This window comes from Apodemus sylvaticus, chromosome 6 (genome assembly GCF_947179515.1).
Source record: "Apodemus sylvaticus chromosome 6, mApoSyl1.1, whole genome shotgun sequence".
NCBI classification, from domain to species: Eukaryota; Metazoa; Chordata; class Mammalia; order Rodentia; family Muridae; genus Apodemus; species Apodemus sylvaticus.
Window position 1 is genome coordinate 93,629,162 of NC_067477.1, and position 25,924 is coordinate 93,655,085.

General features: G+C 40.7%; 1 protein-coding gene across 1 annotated transcript in view; it reads left to right on the forward strand.

Moving 5' to 3' along the window:
- The window catches only part of Sntg2 (syntrophin gamma 2), a 215,740-nt gene that overhangs the window by 47,119 nt on the left and 142,697 nt on the right, over positions 1 to 25,924 (forward strand). The window contains exon 2 of the mRNA XM_052184744.1: positions 22,325 to 22,462. Within this exon, the coding sequence (XP_052040704.1) occupies positions 22,325 to 22,462 (138 nt within the window). The remainder of the gene's footprint in view (positions 1 to 22,324; positions 22,463 to 25,924) is intronic.

The window sequence follows — 25,924 nt, forward strand, 5'->3', positions numbered from 1 at the left end:
ATCCTTGCCTTTCTATTGGGAAGCAGCCATTGTTGGAATAGTATAACAATAGCCTGTAAGCAACTCTAATACATATAATTATTAATTCTAACAATTCTACTTCTCTAAAGTGTTCTGCCTAAGCCTATTGCCTTTACCCTTAGTCTTCAAATTATCTTGAACTAATCTCAGCATATAATGAAATGTAAGACAAATGTACATTTTTGAATGTGTGTCCATTTATCCTGGTATCTTTCATCTCTGCCTTTATTTATTTATTATATTTTATTCAGGGCCTTGCTATGTAGCCCAGGTTGGTATCTTCCTTCTGCCTCCGCCTCCTGAAAACTTGTATTATAATCACATACCATTGTACTTTGCATCTTTGCCCCATTTATTGAGGGCAAGGTACTCTTAAGGCCCTGTTTTCTGGGTTCTCTATTCTAATTAAGCCATCTAGTTACTGGTACTTATGCTGGTAACTGAACCATGGCCCATCTAAGGGTTTTTCCATGCACCATAGTTCTGAAGTTGACAACTGTTTTTTGGGTTTTTTTTATCTTTGCTCTTGTTGCCAAAATCTTATTAACTATTCCAGAAGTCTTGATTTTCCAAATACAAGTGAGAATTGATTTGTCAATTTCTGCCTTAAAAATGCATCTGAGATCATTTTAAAGGTTGGGTCAAATATTTAGATAAGTTTTGAGGCTTACTGCCAGGTTAGCAATCTTACTGATCCATAAACTTGAAACTTTACTTCCATCTAGTCATGGAAAAGAATTTCAGTTCTAGAATGACTGACTCTGCCTGTGAAGGAAAGCTACTGAGGCTGTAGGATAGGGTGAGACACATGAATGGTATTACTGTACTGACTGGCATGTGGTGTGGACAGGAGTACTACAAGGACAGGGGTCCATTCTGTGGAGTCAGCATAGGGAGGATACTTATGGATTGGAGGATGTTGCGTAGACTAGACTCTGCCATGCACGCAGGAAGGTGCAATGTGTATTGGAATGCTGTGTATACTAGGGAGCGTTGCTAGATTGGTGAAATCTCTCTTAAAGCAAAGTTCTATTTGTTCTGCCTCTGATCCTATTAATTAGTGTATAAATGAGCAGCTTTTGCTATTGTCCATTAGAATATTGTAATCTGGAATTCTAAATTAATTCAACATATATGAGAATAATCTTAACAATTAGCCAAGAAGAATTATACTCTAAAGAATTCAACCGTAAAGTACGATTAATTTCATCATTGTTTTGACACATGGCAGTTCAAGTTCAACCTGTAACAGGTTTGCAGGATGTTCAAATGGATGTTGATGAGCCTGTTAAATCCAGTAACTGAAGCTGTTATTTCTTTTTAAAGCATTAGAAGCTTGTGTCTAATTTAATTTTACAGTCAAGTGTGACATCTGTGACACAGATGCATTTGGGAAATGTTGGTATCTTACATTGTTCCTTACCCTGTTTCTACCTGCAGTTTTTTATTCCCAAATGATCCATATTTTGTGTTTTTAGCTCTTCCAAAGAAGGGCATCTTTACTTAAAAATATAAATCCTGTCAGTCTCTTCCCCATTATGAACTTCTATGTCCCTGTAGACTATGTAAAAATTCCCCATCTCGCTTCTAAAACCAATGCATTGCCTATACAGTAAAGGTAGGGACTTCTTTAGTTTTCCCTTTTCCAGTCAGTAGCATCACTCTTATAAAAATATGCATTTAATGAGCAGTAATCCTCAAAAGACTTGACAGTTGAATCCGAGTGGTAATCTATTTACTTTATTTTGATTGTGTAATTACCTTTATAACTCTTGAATAGATGTATAGATGTATAATTTTTTCTTAACATCTTCCTCACAATTAGATTGCATTTTAAGATGCAGTTCAGACTGGATACTTTTTAAGTCATGCTGAAATGAGGTGTGCACTGAGTCCTGCTGCTCAGTCACTGTGCTGGATACTGGCAAAGCCTTTGATCTGAGGCTTACTTTAGTTTCTGCTTTTATAGAAATAGGACTTAGAGCTATTGAATGATTTCTCTATTTTCCTTAAAAATACACTATAAGTCTAGTTACTGACAGGTTGCTGGTTTTCTTTCTACAGCAGAAATCATAGTATATGCCATAGGGTATTGTCATTGTCTAAAGCAAATGTTTGGGTCACACATATCAAATATCTTGCATATCAAATATTTTTAATTTACAAAAATATAAAATTAGTTATGAAATAGCAACAAAGTAAGTTTTATGAATGGGGGTCACCACATCTTGAGGAACTATATTAAAGGATTGCAGCATTAAAGGTGGAGAACCACTAGTCAAGACTTTAGGTCTCTACACATTTTAAAACAGAACCCTCAAGAATGTGTTTATTTTCTCTGGATTGTGGAAAAACATAAGCTCCACTTCTATTTACAGCATGGAAGACTATACCTGTGGCTCCCAGTAATGATTAACAGATACAGAGTTGTGTCTGCCTAGGGGCATTTGATTGGTAGCACAGCTCAGTGTGACACTGAGAGTGAAATTCTTTACATCTTTTGGATGGGATGCTCTGGGCTTGGCTGCTTGGCCAGGACATCCAGAATTGGAAGAATTCTAATGGTGGGTTGTTGGGATCACACCCATGCTATGATCCTCTTGAACCAACCACTGGCTTGAATATAGCCATCCTCCCTCCTTTCTGTTTCAACCTATACATCCTGCAGCCTCTCACTCCTGCATCCTTGCCTTGGCTCTAACCATCCTCCATTTTCCCCCAACAGAATGTGGAGACAGCTGTAAAATCATGACTCTTGGCTTCCCCCCAGGTGATTGAGCTCCAACACCAGGTGACTCCTGTGGGTGTCCCAATTTGGGGATGCCCTCTCAGTCTCCAACCTTATTCGGCCCCACAGCCCTTAGTAGCCTGGCTCCTTCCATTCTTCATCTACTGTCTCTCCACTATGTCTTCCTTCTCTGACTTTGCAGTTCCTTGGTTCCTTTCTTTCATCCCTTTTCCCTTTCCCAGAGACTACATTTCTCAAGCCTTCCAACTTAGAGATTATCTCAGTCTTCTTCTTCAGAAGTAGCTCCCTTGTACCACCCCTAATACCACGTGGACCTGTCCGACAAAGACATCAGTCTACTAATGAACAGGACACAGTGTTTCCTTGAATACAATTTTCTTGATTTCATCTGCCAAATAAAAACTAATTTATGGCCGGGCGGTGGTGGCAAATGCCTTTAATCCCAGCACTCTGGGAGGTAGAGGCAGGTAGATTTCTGAGTTCAAGGCCAGCCTGGTCTACAGAGTGAGTTCCAGGACAGCCAGGGCTATACAGAGAAACCCTGTCTCGAAAAAACCAAATCCAAAAAAAAAAAAAAACCTAATTAATTTAATTAATTTATGTCTTTCTCTTTGAATTCACATTAGATATGATGGTGGATAACACTTAAAAATGAGGTAGAAAATACCATTTGTGAGGAGGCTGAGCGACAGGGGCAGTGTAGGCAGTGAAGTTCTCTTCTGCCTACCACCCTTGACATTAGATGTAAATTATGCTTCAAAAATATACTTGTGTGACAGAGCCTGGGTGTGTGTCAAATGAGGGGTTTGATTTCTGAGTTTTCTTCTCATCTCTGTTGCCTTTTCTGCCAACTCTTGATCAAGTGACTAGGGTAGATTTTTAGGGAAAGTCGTGGATGATTTAGAGCCGATGGTTTGTGCAGGGAAAAGTATCTTTTCTCTGTTGAACAAATCAAAGAGGTTCATCCTATCAGGAAGGAAGGATGTGAAAACCCATGTCCAGTGATCACATGAGCTATATAGAAACACTGTGTGTTTCACTCCCAGGTTCTTGGGTGAGAAGAATTAGCTAAAGGTGTATTCTTTGCCCAAATGGTTTTTGTATTTTATTACAGCAGGCCACAGCAGTCAGGAAAATACTGGGAGAAGAACAAGAGAAAGTAATGGAGGAAATTTGATAAAAAGAAAAAAAAAGCATATGTGTCTATAAAACTGTCTGAAATCCACTGTGGGGTATAATTAACATTCGTTCATAAACATAGACTTTTAAAATGACAAACTTCACATACTGATAGTGGTGAGGTGAAGCACTGACTTATTTTGTCCAGTGATATTTTGGATCTTCATGCCTGATTCATGGCCAAATAGCCAGTTGGTTTTCAGTGTTGAGTAATACTCCTTGGTCTGTGCGATGCGCACTTTACTTCTCTAGTCTATTGAGTAACATCGTGGTTGCTTCTGCTGGATGCTGATGCTGTAAGTATCCAGTTTCAGTGAACATGCAAGTTCTGAACTCCTATGTAAACAAAGAGAAAAATCACATGTATGGCAAACATACATGTGATTCTGTTAAGAAGCCAACCTCTTTTCCAAGTGGCTGTCCCCACCAGGAGTAACAGTCTCACTGCACCCCCCTCCTGATGTTGGCAGGTTAGTGCTGTAACTCTAGGTCTTTTCATTGATACTCACTGGGACGATATAGCTGAGCACCTTTTCATAAACTCATTTGCCATCTGTATCTCTCCCTGGTGATGTGATGGTGAGATAGCCTCAGGCCTGTGCACCCCCTCTCCTTAGGCTATGGTAATGTGTTTTTTCTTTACTAATTTTAGCTTTTTTATTCTTACTGATTTTCCAAGTTTGCTCCAGCTGTCAACTTGTTTATAGCCCAACATTAACTGTGAGGATTTCAGGTAGAAAAATAACTAAATTGTACTGGCCTGCCAGTATGCCTGTAAAACATTTTCTTGATTGTTAATTGATGTAGGATATGGTACAGGATAGTCTACTGTGGACAGTGCTACTCCTAGGTAGGTGGGCCTGGGATGGGTTAGAACTCTAGCTGTGTAAGTGGAGCCAGTTAGCAGCATCCCTCCATGGTTACTGCTCCAGGTTCCTGTGTTGAGTTCCTATCCCACGGTCCTTCAGTGGTGGATTGGAACCTTCAAAGTACAAGGTGGCATAAAAAAAGGAGAATGGTGAGGCAGGAATGAGTCTCTCAAATATGCAAGATAGAGACAACAGAGGAGAAGCAGAGGGAGCTATCTGCATGGATTCCTTCCTTTTCTTATAGCAGTTTCTTTTATTGAATAGAATTTCTCAATTGCCTTATACAGTGATTTATCAGTTTCTAACTTAGAACATATTTTGTGATGCTTAAGGAATCTTTATTTCTTAACGATAATGAAGATTTTAATGTTAATGTGTATTTTGAAAAATTTGTTTCAAATTTTTTGAAATTCTTGCCTTTCATAGTTGACTGTGTTTAAGCTACACTTGATTTTATGTGTCATGCTTTATTTTTTCCACCATTTGCAAATATTTTAAACATTTTTTATCTTTCCATACTTCACTGCAGTGGCTGTCTTATCACAATGAAGAAGACACACATATGTGGACTTTGTCAGGGCTCTGCGTCTCTCTGTCCATTCTGAATGTATCCTTACAACAAATTTCTGTTTTGAAAAAGCCATCCTAGGTTTACAATAGTCTTGGATACCTGGTCACATAACTCTCAAGATTTTAGTTTTTTTCTCCAACATGTCCTTGACTATAGTTGGCCTTTTTCATTTAAGATTTGTAGTCAGTTTGTTGAATTTAAAAATAAATTCTTAGATTATGATCTCTATTGTTTTAAATGTGTAGTTTAATTTAGAGAGAATCGAGAACCTGGAAATATTAATTCACCTAACCTGGGGGTAATGTTTGTAATTTTCTATGTAGAGATCTTGCAATCTTTCAGTAGACTCACATTAAAGGCAACATGTAATGTTTCGCACACTCTGTCTTTTTATCCCATAATTTTGTTACTTACGTGTTGAAATATACTTTAAATATTGGCACAATAAACTATTAAGTGATAACTTAATTCCAATGATAAATCGCTATTCTGTCTTTATTCTGTAAAGAAATACTTTTAGATTCTTAATAATATCATCTGTAAAGCATGCCACTTTTATAATGCTTATGAACATGGGATGTGTGTGTGTGTGTGTGTGTATGCATTTTATTATGCTGGCTGGGAGCTCTCTATTAGACGTCTCAGAAGGCCATAGAAGCACCTTCTAATTAAGCTTTATTGGGAATGAGTGATGGATTTTCATCAAGTATTTTAGACTAAGAGCCATGTAAGTTCTCTGACCGTTCATATAGAATGCTTGGGGACATCTTCCATGTCCTTGTACTCATTCCCTGTAGCCGGATGGCCTCTGACCATCCCAAGGGGCATGTGGGTTAGTTTACTACCTCTAATATTGTTAGTCTCTTTGCTTCTACCTGGGGTTGAGCTCTTTGTTGATAGCTTGTTCTTTCTAGGGCTGTCATGTTACAAGTGGAGGCTCCCTAGCAGCTAGAGTGCCCTGCTGGCCCCATGTAGAAGCTGCACCAGGAACTGTACCATTGGAGGCCACAGTTGCGATTGATGCCAGCCATGGATAGTCTGTTATCTGGCTGGATAACTTATATGTCATGGGCTACCCTATGTTATAAAATGAATTATGCTTGCTTCCATTTCTCTAAAACTATTACTCTTTTGGAAGTGGGGATGTTTCCCTTGGATTTTTTACATCTTTGATCACAAGGATGATTGATATATGACACATTGTTATACCTTCACCCCCATGTTGGGCTTTGGCCCCAGTTGAGATTGTTAGAGGGTGATGGTGCTTTCTATTCTCCTGTCCTATGGCAGAATTTGTCTCATGCTCATCCTTGTATCATGCTCATCCTCGTGAAACATTTGGAAGAATTTACTAATAATGATATAGGGCCCTGGATTTTACTGTGTGAAAGTTTTATAATAGTGACCTAAGCTCTTTAAACCGATATAGAAACGTTACCATTTCCATTCTAGACTTCAGAAGAGTTTTGGCTATTGCTCCTTGAAAGAATTTGACAGCTACTGCTGTAATCCTTGAAGGAGCTTGCTTCCAGATCTGGAAAGACAGAATGACCAAGGTGTCTGCACCATTCAAGACAACCTTCATGCAACTGAAGGATTATGATTGCAGCAATCACAGGCTCTCTGGTCAGCTACCAGGGGAAGTAATTCCCCTCTTGCTTGGGTGGAAAATGGCTACAGGCTTATCTAGAGTCCACCTAGGCTTGAGATGGCAAAAAGTCAGGCAGGAGCTATTTTCAATCAGGCTTGACTGGTACTGTGCCTTCTGGAGTCAGACTTGTGCTTCAGAATCAAGCTTCCTACAGGCATTCGGGATGTCTAAGACAGGTAGTGCTCCTTTGGGAGCAGGTAAGCCAGCTGCCTGGCTAACAGGCTTATATTAGGGCTGCCAGGCACCGGGGAATGGTCTAATAGCTGTGAACTAGGTAGTGACTTGCCCTGGCCTGAAGCATTTTAGCTTATTTAAAGAAGAATCAACTATAAAGCAGTGCTTCCAATAAAGGCTATTATCCTGAGTGATTTAACAGTGCTGTAAAGATGCTTGACTTCTGCCCTAGTCCCCCAGGGAGAAATGGGTCCCTCTGACCTATCTCTCAGGAATTTTGAATAATTTTGTGTTCCGTACAAAACTCAACCTGTGTCAGTGAATTTAAACTTGAAAAGAGTCAGGAATATAAATTTGCTACCTATTGAAAGTGAAAATGCTATCATTTTCTCTTTCCTTTACTCTTACAGTGCAGTTGCTCTAGAAAGATGTGACCTGGGACATTGCTGTTAATATCCCATTTCCACTCTCTTGTACTCATCTTCTTTCCTATGGGAATAGCTATGTTTTTATGTTTTCCTAGTCTATCTACGGCTATTACCAATCCTTTACTTTGGAAGTATCGATTACAAGGGGGTTCATCCTTACCTGGCTTTTGCTTTATGTCATCTTCTGTGTTATTCACCTAACGCAGCATGACTTGGCTTCTGATTGTGCTATCCTTTGATTTAGCAATATTTCACTGTGGGTTTTATTCCAATTATTTTTTGCCTGTGTTTCATCTTCCTTAAACTCCCTCTGTTTCATGTCACCTTTCAGGTTTTCTGTTTTTGTAATCTCTCCTCTCCTCAGGCATAACTACATGTAATTTTTCTGGTGATCTTTGGGGCTATTCTCCTGCTGCCAGGGATGTGCTATTCTCCTGACTCTTCCAGGGTCTAGCATTTTGATTACCTAGCTCGCATATGGCTGAGATATTGAGTATGAATATGATTTTGACTGAGTTTTAAGGGTTTGAGAAAGAAAATCTCTGCTGCTGATTTGCCCCTCTTTCTGGCAGGGCATAGATTTAATCCTAAAGGTATTATGGTGCTAATAAGTATTTGCTATCAGAGCTGAACACTGCTGTATCAGGTAGCACCTCTGTGAACATCTAGAGGCAGACATTGCTGTATCCTAATGCATAAGAAGTAATTGACCCCTGGCATAGTGAAGCTGTCTTTTCCAATCGTGTCTCATGCTCTCTGGGGTTGCAATAATACAAAGGCCTTCTAGGGAAAAGCTATAGACTTAGTCCTAGATCAGAATGTTTTTCACTCTCCTCTTCTTCCAGACTCCTCCTTTGTGGACCGCACTGTTTGACTTATGGCTACCTTTAAATGTGGCCCAACATATTTGTTATGTAGTTACGCTTGGTGTATGTTCAGACATAGACAATCCACGACTTAATATTTTTTCCAGTTGAATGTGATCTTATGGCTTGTAAGCTGAGGCATCCCATTCTAGAAAATGTGTAGCATTAGACATCAATTCAAGAATGCTTGTCTAGGGTCTCAAGTTTTCCACAAGGATTGACTCACGAACATCTGAGTTTGCAATGACAGTAATGGAGGCTCCATCTACACCACACATATTATAAAGTCCAGACATGGGCAGCATTTGAGACTTTATATCTAAGTCTAAGAGAGAGATCCTATATTTTCATGGTCCTAGCAGTCCACAGCTAGATCCTTCTTCTTCTCTAGTCAATTTCTGGTTCTACTTGCATTTCTCCATAGGATAATCTTGGGCTTTTGTAATTTTTTTCTTGAGATTATAAGTACTTCACTTCCCTTTCCTCTCTCTGAACTTTCTCATATATTCCCCATACCCTACCCTTTCTCTTTAAATTCATGGCCTCTTTTTACTTAGTTGTTGCAGGTGGTAGTGGTGATAGTGGTAGTGTTGATGGTGTTGGTGTTGATGGTGGAGGTGGTGGTGGTGATGGTAGTGTGGTGGTGGTGGTGGTGGTGGTGTGTGTGTGTGTGTTTGTTTGTGTGTGAGAGAGAGAGAGAAAGAGAGAGACTGAGAGAGAGACAGAGACAGAGAGAGACAGAAACAGACAAAGAAAGAGATTTTAGGGATAGCCATTTGATACTTGATAACTAAATGGCATGCACTTCTCTAGGAAACACTATTTCTCCTGATCTCAGCTTTCATTGGTTGATTGTGGTGTTTTTGTCTAGGTTTGAGACCCCATGAACTTTACTTGTCCATGTTAGCATGTCTATAGTTGTCAGCCTTGCTCAGCTCATGTTTACAAAGCCATGGTGTTTAGACTTTATGGATATATCTTCTGACATTACTAGGGGACACAATCTCACAACAAATTCATATTCCTCTGGGTATTACAATTTTTCTACCACATTTTCTGTAATGATCTCTGAGCTTCAGGTGCAGGAATTGTTTTGTAAATGTATCATTTGGGACTTCACAACTTTACATTTTGATTGATTGTAGGTTTCTGTAATGGTCTCGGTTTGTTTCAAAAAGAAGTTTCTTCGATGAGAGGTGAGGACCACACTTCTCTGTGGGGATAAGAACAAATATTTAGAATGTTTATGCTGGTTTAGTAAAGTGGTGGTTATATGTTCATCTCTGAGATCTATGACTTTATTTATGTTGAGTATTTGGCTAGGTTTCCAGTACCAGGCATGATTTCTCTCTTGTTGAGCAGGTCTTAAGTCCAATTAGAGAGATAGATAGTTAATAGTATGATTGCTTATGCCTTTTCAGTCATCCTTATTAATGTTTGTATATCTGATGCCATACCTCACCATAGCACCACAATAGTTTCCACAGAGCTGTGCCTTTTTTTGAACCTGAGAAATCAAATGTCATTTTCTTGCCTCTGCAGTTACTTTGTCACAGCTCATGTGACGAGAACACGAAGGACCATATGTGCAGTCTATGTCTCTATCACCTACCTATCCTGGGCCTGGGACAGATAGGGATTGCTGCTGAGATATAGATAAAAATGATCACTAAATATAACTGACTCGATGCAGACATACTTGAGTTCCAAGAAGGCAGGGATAGAAGGTCAGAGTGATGGAGCCTTTCTCATCTCAGGTGTGCCTAACTCAAAAAACTCAGGTGCTAGACGATCAATGGCTACCAAAAATGAACTCAAAACCCTGCCTGCTGAGCTCCTTGTCTCATATTGATAATTAAAGCCAGGGACACACACACAGGAACAAAGTAAGATCAAACTTTTTTTTTAAGTATAATCTAGACAAAGTGAAAGAAACTCCCAAGACTAGGAAGGCCCAGGAGAGGGGGACCCATTGAGCTGCTTGTTTGAGGGCCAGCATAACGCCTATAGGGACTCTGGGGATACTGAATTTGAGTAAATTGGGGTATGTGTTCCCATAGTCTATATTTGTTCCCCCAGAAGGTGATTACAGGCTGTTCATGTGCTAGTCACCCATTGTCACACATTGAAACCCTTCTTTCCCCATCTTTGATTTGTTCACTTGCTGCTGCTGCTGCTGCTGCTGCTGCTGCTGCTGCTGCTGCTGCTGCTGCTGAATCAATGTTCTGGTTCCTGTCAGCTGCACTGGCATTGCCAGTCACCAACCTTGTGCTTGTGCTTGGTCTCCAAATGTGGGTGCATCTTCCTGGCTGTTAATGAAAGTATGGTTGCTTTGATCTCACATTTGCATAACAGTTTAGTTTAGCTTTTCCTTCATTTCCCGTAGAGAGCGAACTCCTGTCAAACGGAAGGAAAATTAGAAGATCCCAACAGGAATCAAGGACCAACCGTGGTATATTTAAAGCAAATAATATCAGGTTTTGCCTTAAAGGGCCTTGACAAGAATAGCTCTGTTTTGGGGATTTAACCCAACAGTGTTTATAAGAAACATGCTTCACAAAAAGACCAAACAAAAGACATTCCAGATCAAAAACCAAGCAGGAGGACCATCCCTGGGATTTCATACAGATGAAGCTGGTGGCAGGAAGGAGGTCACTAAGGGAAACGTACAAACAAGTCTGTCATCTCTCCAGGAGTTTAATCTAAAGCCCCAGGTTACCTTAGTAACATGGAGAAAACCCTCCGTTCCTGAGCTTGAGAAGAGTACAATCTCATAGAAGGGTGGCTGTGCTCCTTCACCACCTGTCCACTGGGAAGAAGGAGCCAGACCTCTTCTTCCTTAGCCCCTCTCCTGTCTGGGTTATGGAGTAAGCGATTGTTCAGACACCCAAAGAGGAAGCTATTCATAATTCTGTAGGAATGGCATATAAATTGGCCTTGTCTCCATCTGCATTGAGGTATAGTGTCCCCAGAGGTGCACCTATATAACCCATGTAACCATGATACCAAACAGGGAATTAGTCTCCTGTCAAACAGGGAGTGGTGTTTGCTTAATAGTTACTTTCAATGATACGCCTTGCCTTATGTGATGATGTTTGCTTGCTATAGATTTGTGCAGTATAAAAATCTAAAATTATCTGCCAAGAAAATATTTTCATCGATAAATTTGGCAACAGTTTCCAAATCATGAACCTTATAATATATGGAGAAAACCCCCCATGGGGTCATTATATTTCATATTAACTCAGGCTCTGTATTTGAATATATTTAAACAGATTTTATTCTGTGTGTGGAAGGCATGTCATGTGAGGTTTTAAGATACAACTAGTGAGATGAAGCAAGCTGACAATCCCACCACCTCATAGGGTAACCCATAGGTTTTGTAGGAGCAGCTGGAATTTACTCACCCACGGAAATCTCAACGTCATGCTGTTGTAAGCATGGTCTCCAGGCTGCCCATCCGCCCAGCCTTGCCTGTCCTTGGACCTATGTTGCCCCATTTCCTCTGTAGCAATCCTGATAGTTTTATCTCTGTGTTTGATGTATTTATTTTTGAGATTCCACACATAAATGAAACAATGCCACATGTGTATTTCTACACATACATAACAAAACGTATCACAGTGTCCGTGACTTCCACATGTGTTGGAGCAAATGACAAGTTCTCTCTCCTTATTAAGTAAAAATAATTTTCAGGTACATAGATATGACCTGAATATTGTATCCATCCATCCATTGATAGAAATAAGTTGTTTTTGCATTTTGAGATGATGCTTCTATGTGCATGAGGGTGTAGCTGTCACTGTGACATGGTGATGTTATTTAAGGCTCAGCGTACAAAGGTTCAAGTGGTTGGTTGTCATGGCAGATATGGTTTTAGTTTTGTTTTTTAAGTCACTCACACACTTTACCATAAGGCTATCCAACTATATTCTCACACTTTTTCCTTTTTCTCCTTTTCACTGTTGGGGATTGAACCTAGCTAGAGTTTTGGGTGCACTAGGCAAATGCTGTAGCACAAAACAAAATCCTCTGTGCTCTCCCTTGACTTTGATGGGAGGGGTAGAACTGAGCAGAGGTGGCGTCTCATCCTGATTTTAACTTGCACTCCCCAGGTAAATAATATGGAGTATCTTTCTGCATACTTCTCGGTCATCCTGGGTCCTTTTTGGCGGAAACAGCCACTCAAGACCTTTGCTTTGTATTCATCCATATTTGTTTTTAGTGACTGAATTGTAAGGACTGCATGTGATTTCATGTTAGCTCCATATTCATTGTGTGCCTTGCATTTTTTCTCAGTCTGTAGTTACTTAATGTATTGTTTTCCTTTGAGTGTGGAATTGTTTTAGTTTACTATAAGCACATTAATAATAATTATTATTATTGTTGTTATTATTATTATTATTAATTATGCTGTTGCACTCCGAGGTTGTTTTGTGACACTCCTTCCATTGCCAGACCATTGGGTGACATGGCAGATATGACTATTTTCAAGGAGCTTTTGTTTCCCCTCTACAAACTCTGATTCAGTTTCCCAACAGTTGATGTTGTTAGTGGGAGGATTTTTATTAATGTTTCTATTGAGAGAAATCCCTATGTATACAAACTGCTAATATTTTTTAGATCAAGGAAGGATGTTGAATTAGAAAATACTTTCTCCTTACCTACTGAGATGATCATGTGGCCTTTAATGTTTATGCGATGCAGGTACAATGAATTATGTCTTGTATGCCAGGGGTGCAGCCCGCTTGGCTAGAGCATGTGTATCTTTTGATTTTTTACTGAGTTTAGTTTGCTGATACTTTCTGGAGGACCCAAGCACCAATGTTGAATACATGTGTAATTCTCCTGTTGCATTGTTGGCCTTTGGTGTGAGGTGATACTGGCCTCTAAACTAGCCTTCTAGTATAAAGGTGTTCCCTCCGGGCCTGTATTTTGGGAGTTGGAGGATGCCGATATTAATTTATCTTTGAGCATTTGATAGAACTCGACGGGGAAGCCATCTGTTTCTAGGCTCTTCTGAGTTAAAAGTTCTGAACTTTTAATTACCCAGTCAGTACTCTGTTTACTGTTGTTGTTTGAGGTTCCCATGTATACCCAATTAAACCATATTAAGGTATATTATTCTAATCACTTCCTCTGGGATACTCAGCTTGTTGGCCTGTGGTTGTTCTTAGCCTCTGCTGGTGTTTTTATGTTTGTGGCATATGTCTCAATGTCTCCACTTTCATCCACCATCAGTTTCGCTCTGTCAAGGCCCACCCTCCCCGTGTCACTAAAACAAACATCTGCACTTTTTTTTAAATTTTTTTTATTCGATATAATTTATTTACATTTCAAATGATTTCCCCTTTTCTAGCCCCCCACTCCCCGAAAGTCCCGTAAGCCCCCTTCTCTTCCCCTGTCCTCCCACCTACCCCTTCCCACTTCCCCGTTCTGGTTTTGCCGAATACTGCTTCACTGAGTCTTTCCAGAACCAGGGGCCACTCCTCCTTTCTTCTTGTACCTCATTTGATGTGTGGATTATGTTTTGAGTATTCCAGTTTTCTAGGTTAATATCCAATTATTAGTGAGTGCATACAATGATTGATCTTTTGAGTCTGGGTTACCTCACTTAGTATGATGTTCTCTAGCTCCATCCATTTGCCTAAGAATTTCATGAATTCATTGTTTCTAATGGCTGAATAGTACTCCATTGTGTATATATACCACATTTTTTGCATCCACTCTTCTGTTGAGGGATACCTGGGTTCTTTCCAGCATCTGGCAATTATAAATAGGGCTGCTATGAACATAGTAGAGCATGTATCCTTATTACATGGTGGGGAATCCTCTGGGTATATGCCCAGGACATCTGCACTTTTTACTCAGGGTTTGACTCTCCCTCATTTTCTCCTCAGAAATAAAGGCTTATTTAATTTTCAAAGGAAATGAAAAAACAACTCTTTATTTTTTCCTTGTGAATATTATCATCTCTACATTACTCATTTGTTCTGTTCTTCATTCTTTATAAACACGGAAGATTTGGTTCTTCCGTGTCCTGCATCCTTGGTGCATTATGATTTAAAGACATTTATATTGTCTTTTCTTTTAAAGTAGAGATTTATTGCTATGAAAGTGCCTCTTAAAACTGGTTTGGGCGAGCCAGTGAGGGGTGGCTCAGTGGGTTTGGTTGATAGCTCTGGGAGGCCTGCCCCTTCCTGAAGGGACATGGAGGAGGAGTGGATTGGGCTGGGGGTGAAGTAGGAGTGTCAGGAGAGGATTGAGGGAAAACTGCAGTTGGGATGGAACATATAAGAGAATTAAACAACAACCAAACAACAACAGAACACCTAACACCACCATGCTGATATGAGTTTGATCCCTAGAACCCAAGTTAAGATAGTAAGAGAGAACTTACTCCACAAACTCGTCCTCTGCTTCCACATATGTACCATAGCAAGCACATGAACATGAACACTAATAATGATGTGATTTGATGATATATGATAAAATATGATAGAATTCGATGATGAGTGATTTAACCTATACCCTGTACTTTCCTATTTGCTGTATGTCCCTTATGGGTTTTTTGTCTTATGTTTATATTGTGGCTTTTTTATGTAATTACTGAAATATATAATGATGTTGAGGTCACTGTTGGAATGGCCTTCAAATTCCTTGTAGGTTTTAGTCCCCTCAAGGTTACGAATGAAAAGTCTGGCTGTGCTAAGACATTCTGTTTGATTTGGTATTCCTGTTACTGCAGAATAAATCCTATAGGTTATAAAAATGCTTAAGGGAAATTACACATATAAACAATCTCACATTATATATTGTATAGTGGTCAATAACTAGCTCCAGGAATAATGATTTTTTATTATAACACTAAATAGAAACAAGTTCATCTGGTGACCAACTCCTCAATGTGTCAGTACTAGCATGAGGCACTGCATCCTGTACACCCAGTGTTGGTTGAAATACATTTTAATTTTTACCCATATGTTTACCTTTTACACACACATGTTGAGTTTTTATATGTGTGTGAGCTGTATGTGTATGTATGTTTGTGCTTCTGTCAATAGAAATCAGAGGTCAACCTCTGATGTCATTCCTCAGATACTATCCGAGCTGGTTTTTGAAACAGAATCTCTTACTGGGACCTGGGGCTCTCCAAGCAGTTTAGTCTGGATGCCCAGTAAGCTGCAGCCAGCCACTTGGCTCTCCCTCTTAGCTGCTAGAATTATAAGTGCATGCCACCATGCCCAATTTTTTGCTTGAGTGGTAGGAGTTAAACTCAGTGTTAGCCTAATTAGTGAGTTCCAAGCCGATGAGAGATTCCTGTCTCACAAAGAGGTGGATAAAGCACCTGAGGTTCAACATCCGAAGCTTTCCTCTGGCCTCACACATGTGTGCCCACACACATGCTAATTATGTATATATACACACACACATACACAGACACACACACACATACACACACACACACACAGAGAGAGAGAGAGAGAGAGAGAGAGAGAGGTTGAGAGAGAGAGAGAGAAGATAAAAAACCAATTTATCGTGCCAAACGCTTAGCAATGTAATCAGAGCTTTTATGTCCTCATAGTAAGGAATGTGCTATGGAGTGAGACACAAAGATGTTTATGTATCTAACAGTCGGCATGCCAACGTTCTTAAACTACTGCATGCCTTAACCCTGAAATAGAGACTTACGGATTTATCTCTGCAGCAAAACCGTCACTTTATTGTAAGCTGAATGTTGTGTTGATACAAAACAGAGCTCTCACCTCAAGGGGAACAAGAGATTGTTTATGTCAGAGTCAGATATGAGAAATGTTGGCCCAGGAACTCATACTCAGTTTGCCCCAAATACCATGTCCCAATGTGGTAACAGGATCCTGATGTTTTTATAGTTACAGAGCATTATAAATCAAGGCAGTTTTCAAACACACTGGGGGGACCATCAAGCAGGCAGGGGAAACAAAGCAGGGAAGTCTGCTACGGATTTCAGATACTGTCTGATGGCATCCTTAGCTTTGAGGTTGTGAACCTGCTGTTAACCCATCTCAAGATGTTTCACGTGGTAGTCAATGCCTGGTAAGTTAGAAACAGATGTAGACTGCACAGCCTATTAAGGGGCCTGATGATAGCCCAGGATGATTTGACTCTGGGTTTGCAACATCCCAACTCCTCACAATCACTAAGTTCTGATCAGCCAAATTAGCTTAGTCGTATTTAATATAAATGTGGCTTATCCCCAGAACCTTCAGTTCACTGCAAGTAAAGGCACCATGGTATATGAGATGTGTAAGAGGAGATTCTGATACTGAGGTGTATTTCCCTAATATACCCAGAGGATTCCCTGACATGCAATAAGGACACATGCTCCACTATGTTCATAGCAGCCTTATTTATAATAGCCAGAAGCTGGAAAGAACCAAGATGTCCCTCTATGGAGGAATGGATACAGAAAATGTGGTATATTTACACAATGGAATACTACTCAGCAATTAAAAACAATAAATTCATGAAATTCTTAGGCAAATGGTTGGAACTGGAAAATATCCTAAGTGAGGTAACCCAATCACAAAAGAATACACATGGAATGCAATCACTGATAAGTGGCTATTAATTAGCCCAGAAGCTCTGAATTCTCAAGACACAATTAGCATATCAAATGATACCCAAGAAGAGGGAAAGAGAGGGCCCTGGTTCTGAAAAGAGTTGATCCAGCATTGTAGGGGAGTACCAGGACAGAGAAATGGGTGGGGGTGATTGGGAAAAGGGCGGAGGGAAGAGAGCTTATGAGACCCATGGGGAGGGGGAGAACCAGGAAAGGGGAAAGCATTCAGAATGTAAACAAAGAATATAGAAAATTATAATAAAAAAAAAAAAAGGAAAAGGAGATGCGAGGAAAGAGACGGGGCTTTTTTTTTTTTTCTTCTTCCATGCTTGGAGGAAAAGAGATGCAGCAACCATGTAAGATTTCAGGGGCAGCTAGGTCTTGCGGTCTCCACTATGGGCACATTGCCAAAGGTGTTTGGCAGGGGCTAATTGGAACAAGCCACTAAGTTTAGAGCGGGAGGAGAAACGGGGATAATAAATTGGTAAGGGCCCGCATTTTCAGGTGGGAGGTATTTTCGTCCAGGAATTGTGCTTAGCAGGCAAGTAAAGGTAACAAGGCTGAGGGTGTGTCTTTATCCGCGGATTCAAAAGGAAGCTAATTGTGATGATCCTAGAACCAAGCCAGGTGGAACCAAAGGGAGAGGCTGGTGGCATGGCAGCTCCTGGGCAAGGCGGTACCATGCTTTTAAAACTCCAGGCCACAGAGGTGAAGTATTGAAGTCGCTGAAAAATAATCGTCACATCTTCTAATTTACATTCTCCAAAATGTCCACGATGTGAGCAACAGAACTCTATTCTGGTGGGTGGCCTGCTCTAAAGCAGGGGCGCTGGCCTTTGAACAGGAAAAGCTGCCGCTGGGGCTGATGGGAAAAATGGCGCCGAGCCAGCTCCAGGCTGAGAGTTACAGGCTTCTTCACACTTTGCCCTGCCTGAGACGGGACTGTGGCTTGGCTGCCACTGCGCAGCTTGAGGTGGTGAAACAGGTGAGGAACATGTTGCTTCTTAGAATCTGTTCCTCGCGGTGTTCCCCTCTTGCTGTCCAGATGTTGGTAGACCAGGCAGTATCATTGGTGAAAAGCAGCACTGGCTTACAGGTGTCAAATGGCCACGAGGCACATTGCCAGAGACACAGAACTCTCAGGTGCTTTGTTCGTGGATGTAGCAACTTCAGTAGAAGCAGGAAACCTGTGTGCCCACCAGGAGGATGGATGGCAGCCCCTTCTCTCTGATCACTGCTGGATTCCTAGACTCGGATAGATCATGGCTTTCTGGTTAGACTGAGCTTGAATGAGATCATTTTAAACACTGTAAAAGTGCTACCCCTCTCCACAGTTGCAATTTGGCTATAAGGCTGAAATCTGTCAGGATGTAGACACTCAGTGGACCTATAGTGCTGGTGTTGGGTTCACAGAGTGAACCTCCCAAATACTTTGGGTTTGTGCTTCAATGCCTTGGTGATATCTAGTGCTAACTGTGCTGTGAAAATTAATGGGAGCTCTAGAGAACAAGTCATGGCTCGTCGTTTCATGGCCTGCTTCACAGGTGGCCGTCTATAGGCCTTGCACCTGCAAAAGGGGTTGCTCAGACCTATGGTTCCTAGGACAGAAATGCCAAGTTCCAGTGCCTGGTACCCAGACGTATCAAAACATGAAGAGAAATAGAATAAACAATGGCTCATATATTGCCCTGGGGTATGCACACATTGATAGGCATCAGATCATTATTGATCTGGCCCCACAATTGGCAAGCAGACTTCATCCACGGGGTCTTGACTTCTGGAGAGCTTTCTTAACTGCGTGGATGTGACTGGGGCTTTAGAATTCTCTGAAACAATATGTCACCTGATTAGCTTCAGGCTTACATGTTGAAAATGATGACTAAACTAAAATGTTGTCCCTCCCTCCCCACCCTGCAAAGCCTGAGATGGTGGCCAGTTGAGTTTCTCTTCCTTTCTGCATTTCAGTAACTGTTTGATTTCAGGTTTCTCTCAGCATCTGATATACATTATTTAATGCACTTAATGCCAGCCGTGCGTTGAAGACATACTCAATTCTGAATGAACTAGGAGAATCATCTTGTATTTTGCACCCATTTCCGTACTGAACAATGGAAAGGCCACACGTGCTTCTTTTAACTGAGGATACTCTAGACATCTATGTCCTCTGTCTGAATTACTAAATGCTTCTGATGCTATTGTTACAGATGCGTCCATAAGAGATATACTCAAAGGTATAAATAAATAAGAAATCTGTGATGTATATACTTTTTCTAAATTCATAGAGACCTACCTTAAACTTACTTGAAGGGAATTCAACTTTAACAGGGTAAAGTGAACTAGAACCTTGCAGACTTAAATAGGCAATAGTAAACAATGCATGCTTGAAACTTACAAATTGTCCACATTTATATAGACTACTGTTTCTAAAAAGCCAGTCTTGGTAAATTTCGTGTATCTTAGCACACAAACTTGCATGTACACATAAATGTGACTTTATTCTGTTACCATGACCATTTATTAACTCTCTAGGAAGTTAATTTTCAGATCTTTTGTGAATTGCATTTCATATTCCTTTAATCAATTTAACAGGCTGTTCATTTTCTACCCTGTTTAGTATGATTATACATACTAGCCCATTGTCTGATATATATTCACATTGTTATATATGGTAATTTGTTCATACAGAGGTCACATACGTATTTTGTCTTTTAAGTCAGGCTAACCTAGTACACTACACTGTATACACACAAATAGTGAAATAAGATATGAGTCAGGGAGAGTGAGAAATGGGGAGACGAGAGAGATCTTCTTCCTTGATCTCAGTGGGAAGAAGAAGATTTCTCTGTCCTGGGCAATAATGATGTCCGCTGCAGGAACCTGAACCCCACCTTCCACAGAGTAAATAGGGTCCTCCTGGAATGAAGAACACACTGCCTTCAGGTCTCAAGAAAGAAGGGAACCAGGACTCAGAGGACACAACATATGTTGATGTCAAGATCAGAAACCGTAGGCGCTGTCCCCTCAGGAAGTGTGAGTGTGGCTGTATGGGACTAGCGAGGAGCAGATGGGCATAGGACTGAAATGGAAGGAGCCTCCAGGATAACCAAATGGCTGAAGTGGGAACAAAGACAGACCAGGGGGGACCAAAGGCCACAGAGCAGTGCAGAATGTTGCTTTCCCTGTGAGGCAGAGACTCCTGGATCCTTTTTTTTTTTCTTTTTTTCAAAAGAATGAGGCCATGTGGATCAATGTTTAGCAGGCTCCCCTAGTTACAATAAAGAATCCCTGGGGTGCATAGATGTCACTGAGAGTCTCAGAACAGCACTGGGGCCTATGACTACAAAGGGTTAAGGGTTAGGTATGTTCCCATATAGAGAACATATACCCTGGACAATGAAACTGTCCACCCCAGGATGGGAAGCCATGGGAGGGACATGGGTTTGTTTTTATTAGGATTTTAATTCTTTGTTCGTGAAGGAGAATTTTGGGGTATTGGCGAAGGAAAAGGTTATCTAGTTAACAGACTGTAGCTGTTGCTGCCATGGTACAGTGGGGAGAGTCCTGGGTAGAGTGGGACAGGAAGAAAGCAGATCCCTTCTCCACCCTGCTTGGATTTGGTGCCAGCCTCTTCACTACTTTACATGTAGACCATGCTGGCGTGTTTTCCGAGGATAGTGGGCAGAGGTGCTGTACGAAGCACCCGGCACATCCCCTGCATGCAGCATCATATTTATGTCAAAGCACACAATTATCTCCGGCAAGCTAATTGTAGTTGGGTATAAGTGGATGTTTTCGTAGGAAAAAAGTGATTAAAATGAAATTATAGTTTTGACTTAGAAAGCTTAATTATCTCCAAATTGGTTTTGTCACTGACGTTTAGTTTTGTTTTAACATCTGAGGAGCTGGATTTACTGACGTTACCTGGTTCAGATTGCGAAGGAAGGCAGCAGATGGCCCATTTCAGGCCTTTATTGAGTCCTGCTTGATCTCCTTGGCAAGCTTTTAAATGGATGGCATATAATATTTAAATGTGAATTGCTCAGTCTCTCTGTAGCTGTGAAAAAAAGTTATGAAAACACTCATAAGGTAGGGGAATTACACTGAGTCACCACTGTATGACAGCGCTGTTGCTTCAGACCATTGTGGATTGGAGCATCCTGGCATCAGAAAGCAGAGAAAGAACAGGAAGTGGACAGGACAAGATACTCCTTTCAGAGACATACCCTCAGGGAACCACTTCCTTCCGTGGGGGCGTGCCTTCCACAGTCCCATATACCCAGTAATCTAACTTCTGGATCCATCAATGAAAGAAACCACTGGTCAGCTCAAAGCTTATCTAATTGTCTAATCTAGTTGTCTCTAGAAACTCCCTCAGGGGCACTCCAATTTGTTGGAAGTCTCCTTGGCATTTCTCCATCTAGCCAAGTTATCCATAGAGATTAAGCATCACAAAATGTATACTTAGAATGTCATATTCACATGTTGAAGGGCCGGTGCCTTCTCTTTGTCCTTCATCCTAGAAGAAGGCTGACCCTGAAGGACTCTCAGTGTCCTCTCCTCTGAATGAAATTCAGTTGTTTCGACTCCTGGAGTCTCTGGGCCCAGAGGTTTCCCTAACCCGGACAACTCAGTGGTACAAGCTACTTGGCTCAATGAGTTGGTTGAAAATTAACTTGATATGTCACTGTGTGATTGACGTATTGACATCACCTGAATTGGTACCATGCCTTTCCATGTCAGCTGAGTGCCGTGTTTGTCCTCATTAGCATGAGCTCTTTCCTCAAAAGGCAGTTGCCTGGTGTGACTTTTCTTGGTGGCAGCCCTGTGCCATGGACAGCTTCTTACCACTTCTGTTGTCAGTGTTCTGGGGAGCTGAACCTGAAGGACTCTCAGTGTCCTGCAGTTTCCCATATGGAGCTGTTGAGCAGCCCTGCTACCCTGAATACCTGCTGCAAATGGGGACAAGGATTACTTATCCCCTCTGGTCTGAGGATGTAGAACCATGGCTCAGGAAGTCAGAAAAACCCTAAGCAGCATTTGTAGGGTACCAAGAAAATAGAGCTTTACAGAGAGAAATGTCAAAGATATATCTGTGAATCAGTTGGGTTTCTATCATACATGAAGGGAAATGTATGTGCACAGGTTAGCAGGTGGTAGGAAAGGAGGCACCTATCATTTGTCATGACTGACAGCGTCTCCACTCTGTATCCACAGACCAAAACAGCTCTGGCCTTGTTGTACGACGAAGGGTTAGAAAATGCCTATGACGTCCGCCTGAAGCTTACGAAAGAGGTGCTGACTATTCAAAAGCAAGATGTAGTCTGCATCGGGGGAGCTCCTCCTGGTGCTAATGTAAGTGCCCCTGCTTCCAGGGCATGGCTCACACCAATCCAGGTCCTGGAGCTTCAGGAAAGGCTTCCGAAACTTACTGTTCACGAAAGTTCCATGGAAAATTTGCACGTTGCAGTTTACCTGTCTGCAAGTACCAGCTGATTACATCACAAAATTAAATACTATTTTTGTGTTTCTCTCTCATTCCTTCTCCACTTTTTATTCACTGTATGTGGAAGTGGAAGAGGTTTGGTGAACACATGTATATGTGTATGTGTGTAGTGTAGTCATTTGTATGACTGTTTGGAGGCCAGAAGTTGACATCAGGTCCTCCTGTTATTTTTCCTTGTTTCATGAGACAAGATTTCTTACCAAACCCAGAGCACCTCAGTTTGGCTAGGCTGGCTGGCCAGTAAGCCCAGTAGATCTACCTATCTCTGCACATTGCTCAGCATGGACTCCTCTGGCTAGGAATGGATTTTTAAAAAATGGTATCACATATCTTTAATCCCCTTTAATATACTTTAGAGGCAGAAGCAGTCATATATTTCTGTGCGTTTGAGGGTAGCCTGAACTACATAGCAAGTTCAAAGCTAGTGAGATGCACAGAGTAAGAGTGTATCTAAAAATCCAAAAGAACAAAAAGTGGCACTAGCTTTTATTTAACCACTGTATTGTTTGGAGTGAAGTGTTCTTCACATAACTTCAAAGTCTGGGGGAACTAGTCATTTAGAGGAGATTAGGTTATGAAAGCTTTTGCTGCACAGACCAATTCACTCTTGGATTCATCACTGTGGTCAAGAAAAATATCTGGGCAGAGCCTATTGTGGGTCAAGAGGCTGCCACGTGCACCACAAACATGCAACAGCCCACAGCAGGGGTGTCAGAAAGCATCAGATCTCCTGGAGCTAGAATCTTAAGCAGTTGTGAGCAACCACATGGGTGCTGGGAATGAAATCTGGGTCCTCTGCAGGAGCAGCAAGAGTTTTGAACCACTGAGCCATCCCTTTAACCCCAACAGTGATTGTTTTTAATAACCTGCTGGAGTGGGTTACCTAATGTTTTATCAGGGGTTGTTTTTAACTATGTAAGTAAAATGGACATACAATTTTTTTCTGCTGTTTGTTTAGAGTGACGATTAAATTTACTCTACCAAATGAATCAGTATTTCTATTTATTTTTTCAAAAAGCTTCTCTGAAGTGAAGGATATTTTTCCCTGTGCTTTATGGGACTCAGCTGTAATCCCAGAGACCAGGTCTGAGGGTAGGACAGGCTGTCTTTACTCTCTGTGGGCAATCTGAATATTCTGTACATTTTTTGCTAATGTGAGAATTTCTTATTTTTACAGGGGTCTCCAGTTCATCTGTGTTTTCTATTGTATTGGTGTTTCATAGTATGTCTTCAGAGTATTGTTTTACTCGTTTTTAAATCTGTTCTAGCTGTCATTTTAATTTCTTGCCTGGTTTTGGTTTTATTGCATCATTTTGTTTGGTCTCGCCAGTAGTTAATCTACCTTATTAACCTTTTCCAAAGACATACCTCTGCTCAGCCTTGCTTCTGAATTTTCTTTGCTATAATTTGCAATTTATTTACATCTTGCTGTAGAGTTATTATTTCCTTCTTTTAAGTGTTTTGCATACCTTTCCATCTGGTTGTTTTCCTTCTCCAGACCTGAGTCTTTGGTTGAGCGGGAGGGGCTTGACAAGTAACTACTTTATAGCTTCATGGGTAGCATATGATGCTTGAGGTCTTTCAACACTGTGTACTGGCCAACTTGAGATACTTAAGCTATCCTTCATCCTCCAGCTACCGTAGCTTCATTATATTTTTGTTCAAAAGCCTTTACATGATGTTGATCCTTCAGAATTTATTAAGGCTGCCTTTGTGCCATAATTCATGAGCATTTCTGTGAACATTCTATGTCCAACCCCCCAAAACAGTATTTTTTCTGTGAGCTATAAAGTTGCATATTTGTGTGTAACAATACATTTATTATTTTCAAGCTCATTAAACATGTTGTTCAAATCTTCTATATAGCTAATAAGTTTGCCAACTCACTCTATAAACTTGTAAAGGGAATCTATTTAAAATAATCAAATAAAAATGGTTGATTAAGTCTTCCTTAATGACTCAAAGAACCTTGGTCAGAGTCAAGGCCATAGTTTCTAGAGTCAGATAAGGAGTTGAATGTGACTCCTGTGGAATGTGATTGACCACTGGCAGTGTGCAGTCTGGATATTCCACTACAAATAAGCATTCCTCCCTGTGCACACACAGACCCGCACTCGCTCATCAGAGCACTAGACCCAGAAGGGATGATGAAATGTGACAATACTTTTCTCCTGTGAAGTGGATGTATTCTGTGGGGTACTTTATTGAATTCTCAAAGTGTGTTTCACGCCCCTCCCACAATGTATTATGAAATGACCTTTAGAAGAGATTGCACTTGGGTTCCAGCCTGGCCCTCTCCTAACAATCATCTGGCACTCAGGCCTTGGCATTTCCTTCTGGCTATTAATATATGGAGACAGAGCTGTCTTCTACAACATAGATAATTCTTGTACTTTATACATCTTTTCAGTAAGCACAAAAGGGGCTTTGAAGTGCTAGAAGCCGCTTTCCTATAATATTATTTTTTACCTTTTGTGACCCTCACTTCTTAACTTCCAAACTAAGTTTTGTTATGGTTTCAAACTTGTTTTCAGGTCTGTGTGTCTAGGCTCCTGCCTCGAGTCCCAACCCTGACTTCCCTGGATGAAGAACTGTGATGTTGAAACTTCAAGTTAAAATAAACATCCTCCTCCCCAAGTTAATTTTGGCCATGGTGTTTTATCACAAATCAGTCCCTAACTAAGACTTTCTTCCTAATAAGGGATGTTCCATTATTACAACAAGTTTCAGTCTATCAGATTTATTAAGCTATAAATTGCAAATAAAATCACATATATTTGGATGTGCAATGTGCTGATTTGACTCACATATATTTTGTGAAATGATTGCTTTGATTAAGCTAATACAGATCATTTTGTGTATTTACATTGCGAGTATATGTATGTGTATGTGTATGTGTATGTATATGTATGCATGCATGCATGCTTCTGCATGTATGGGGAGGTCTCAGTGGTATTGGAGTATAACATCTGCTCTCCTAGTAAACTTCAAGTGTATAATACAATATCATGAACTGGCACCCACATATTTTGTAATCAGATCATCAGAACTTAACCCTTTTTGTTTGTATTTTATTGAGACAGTCTCCCTGTGGCCCAGGCTGGCCTCAAAGTATAACCCCATATAACCTTAATTGATGGACATAAACTCCTAATCCTCCTGCCTGTATCTTCTAGGTGCTAGAATGTCAGGAATGTGTCACCACACCTGTCTATGTATTACCTACCTTTTAGCTCACACTTTGTGCCTCAGACCAATATTGCTACATCTTCACCTTATAACCCAGGCATCTGCCATAGACATGCAATCAC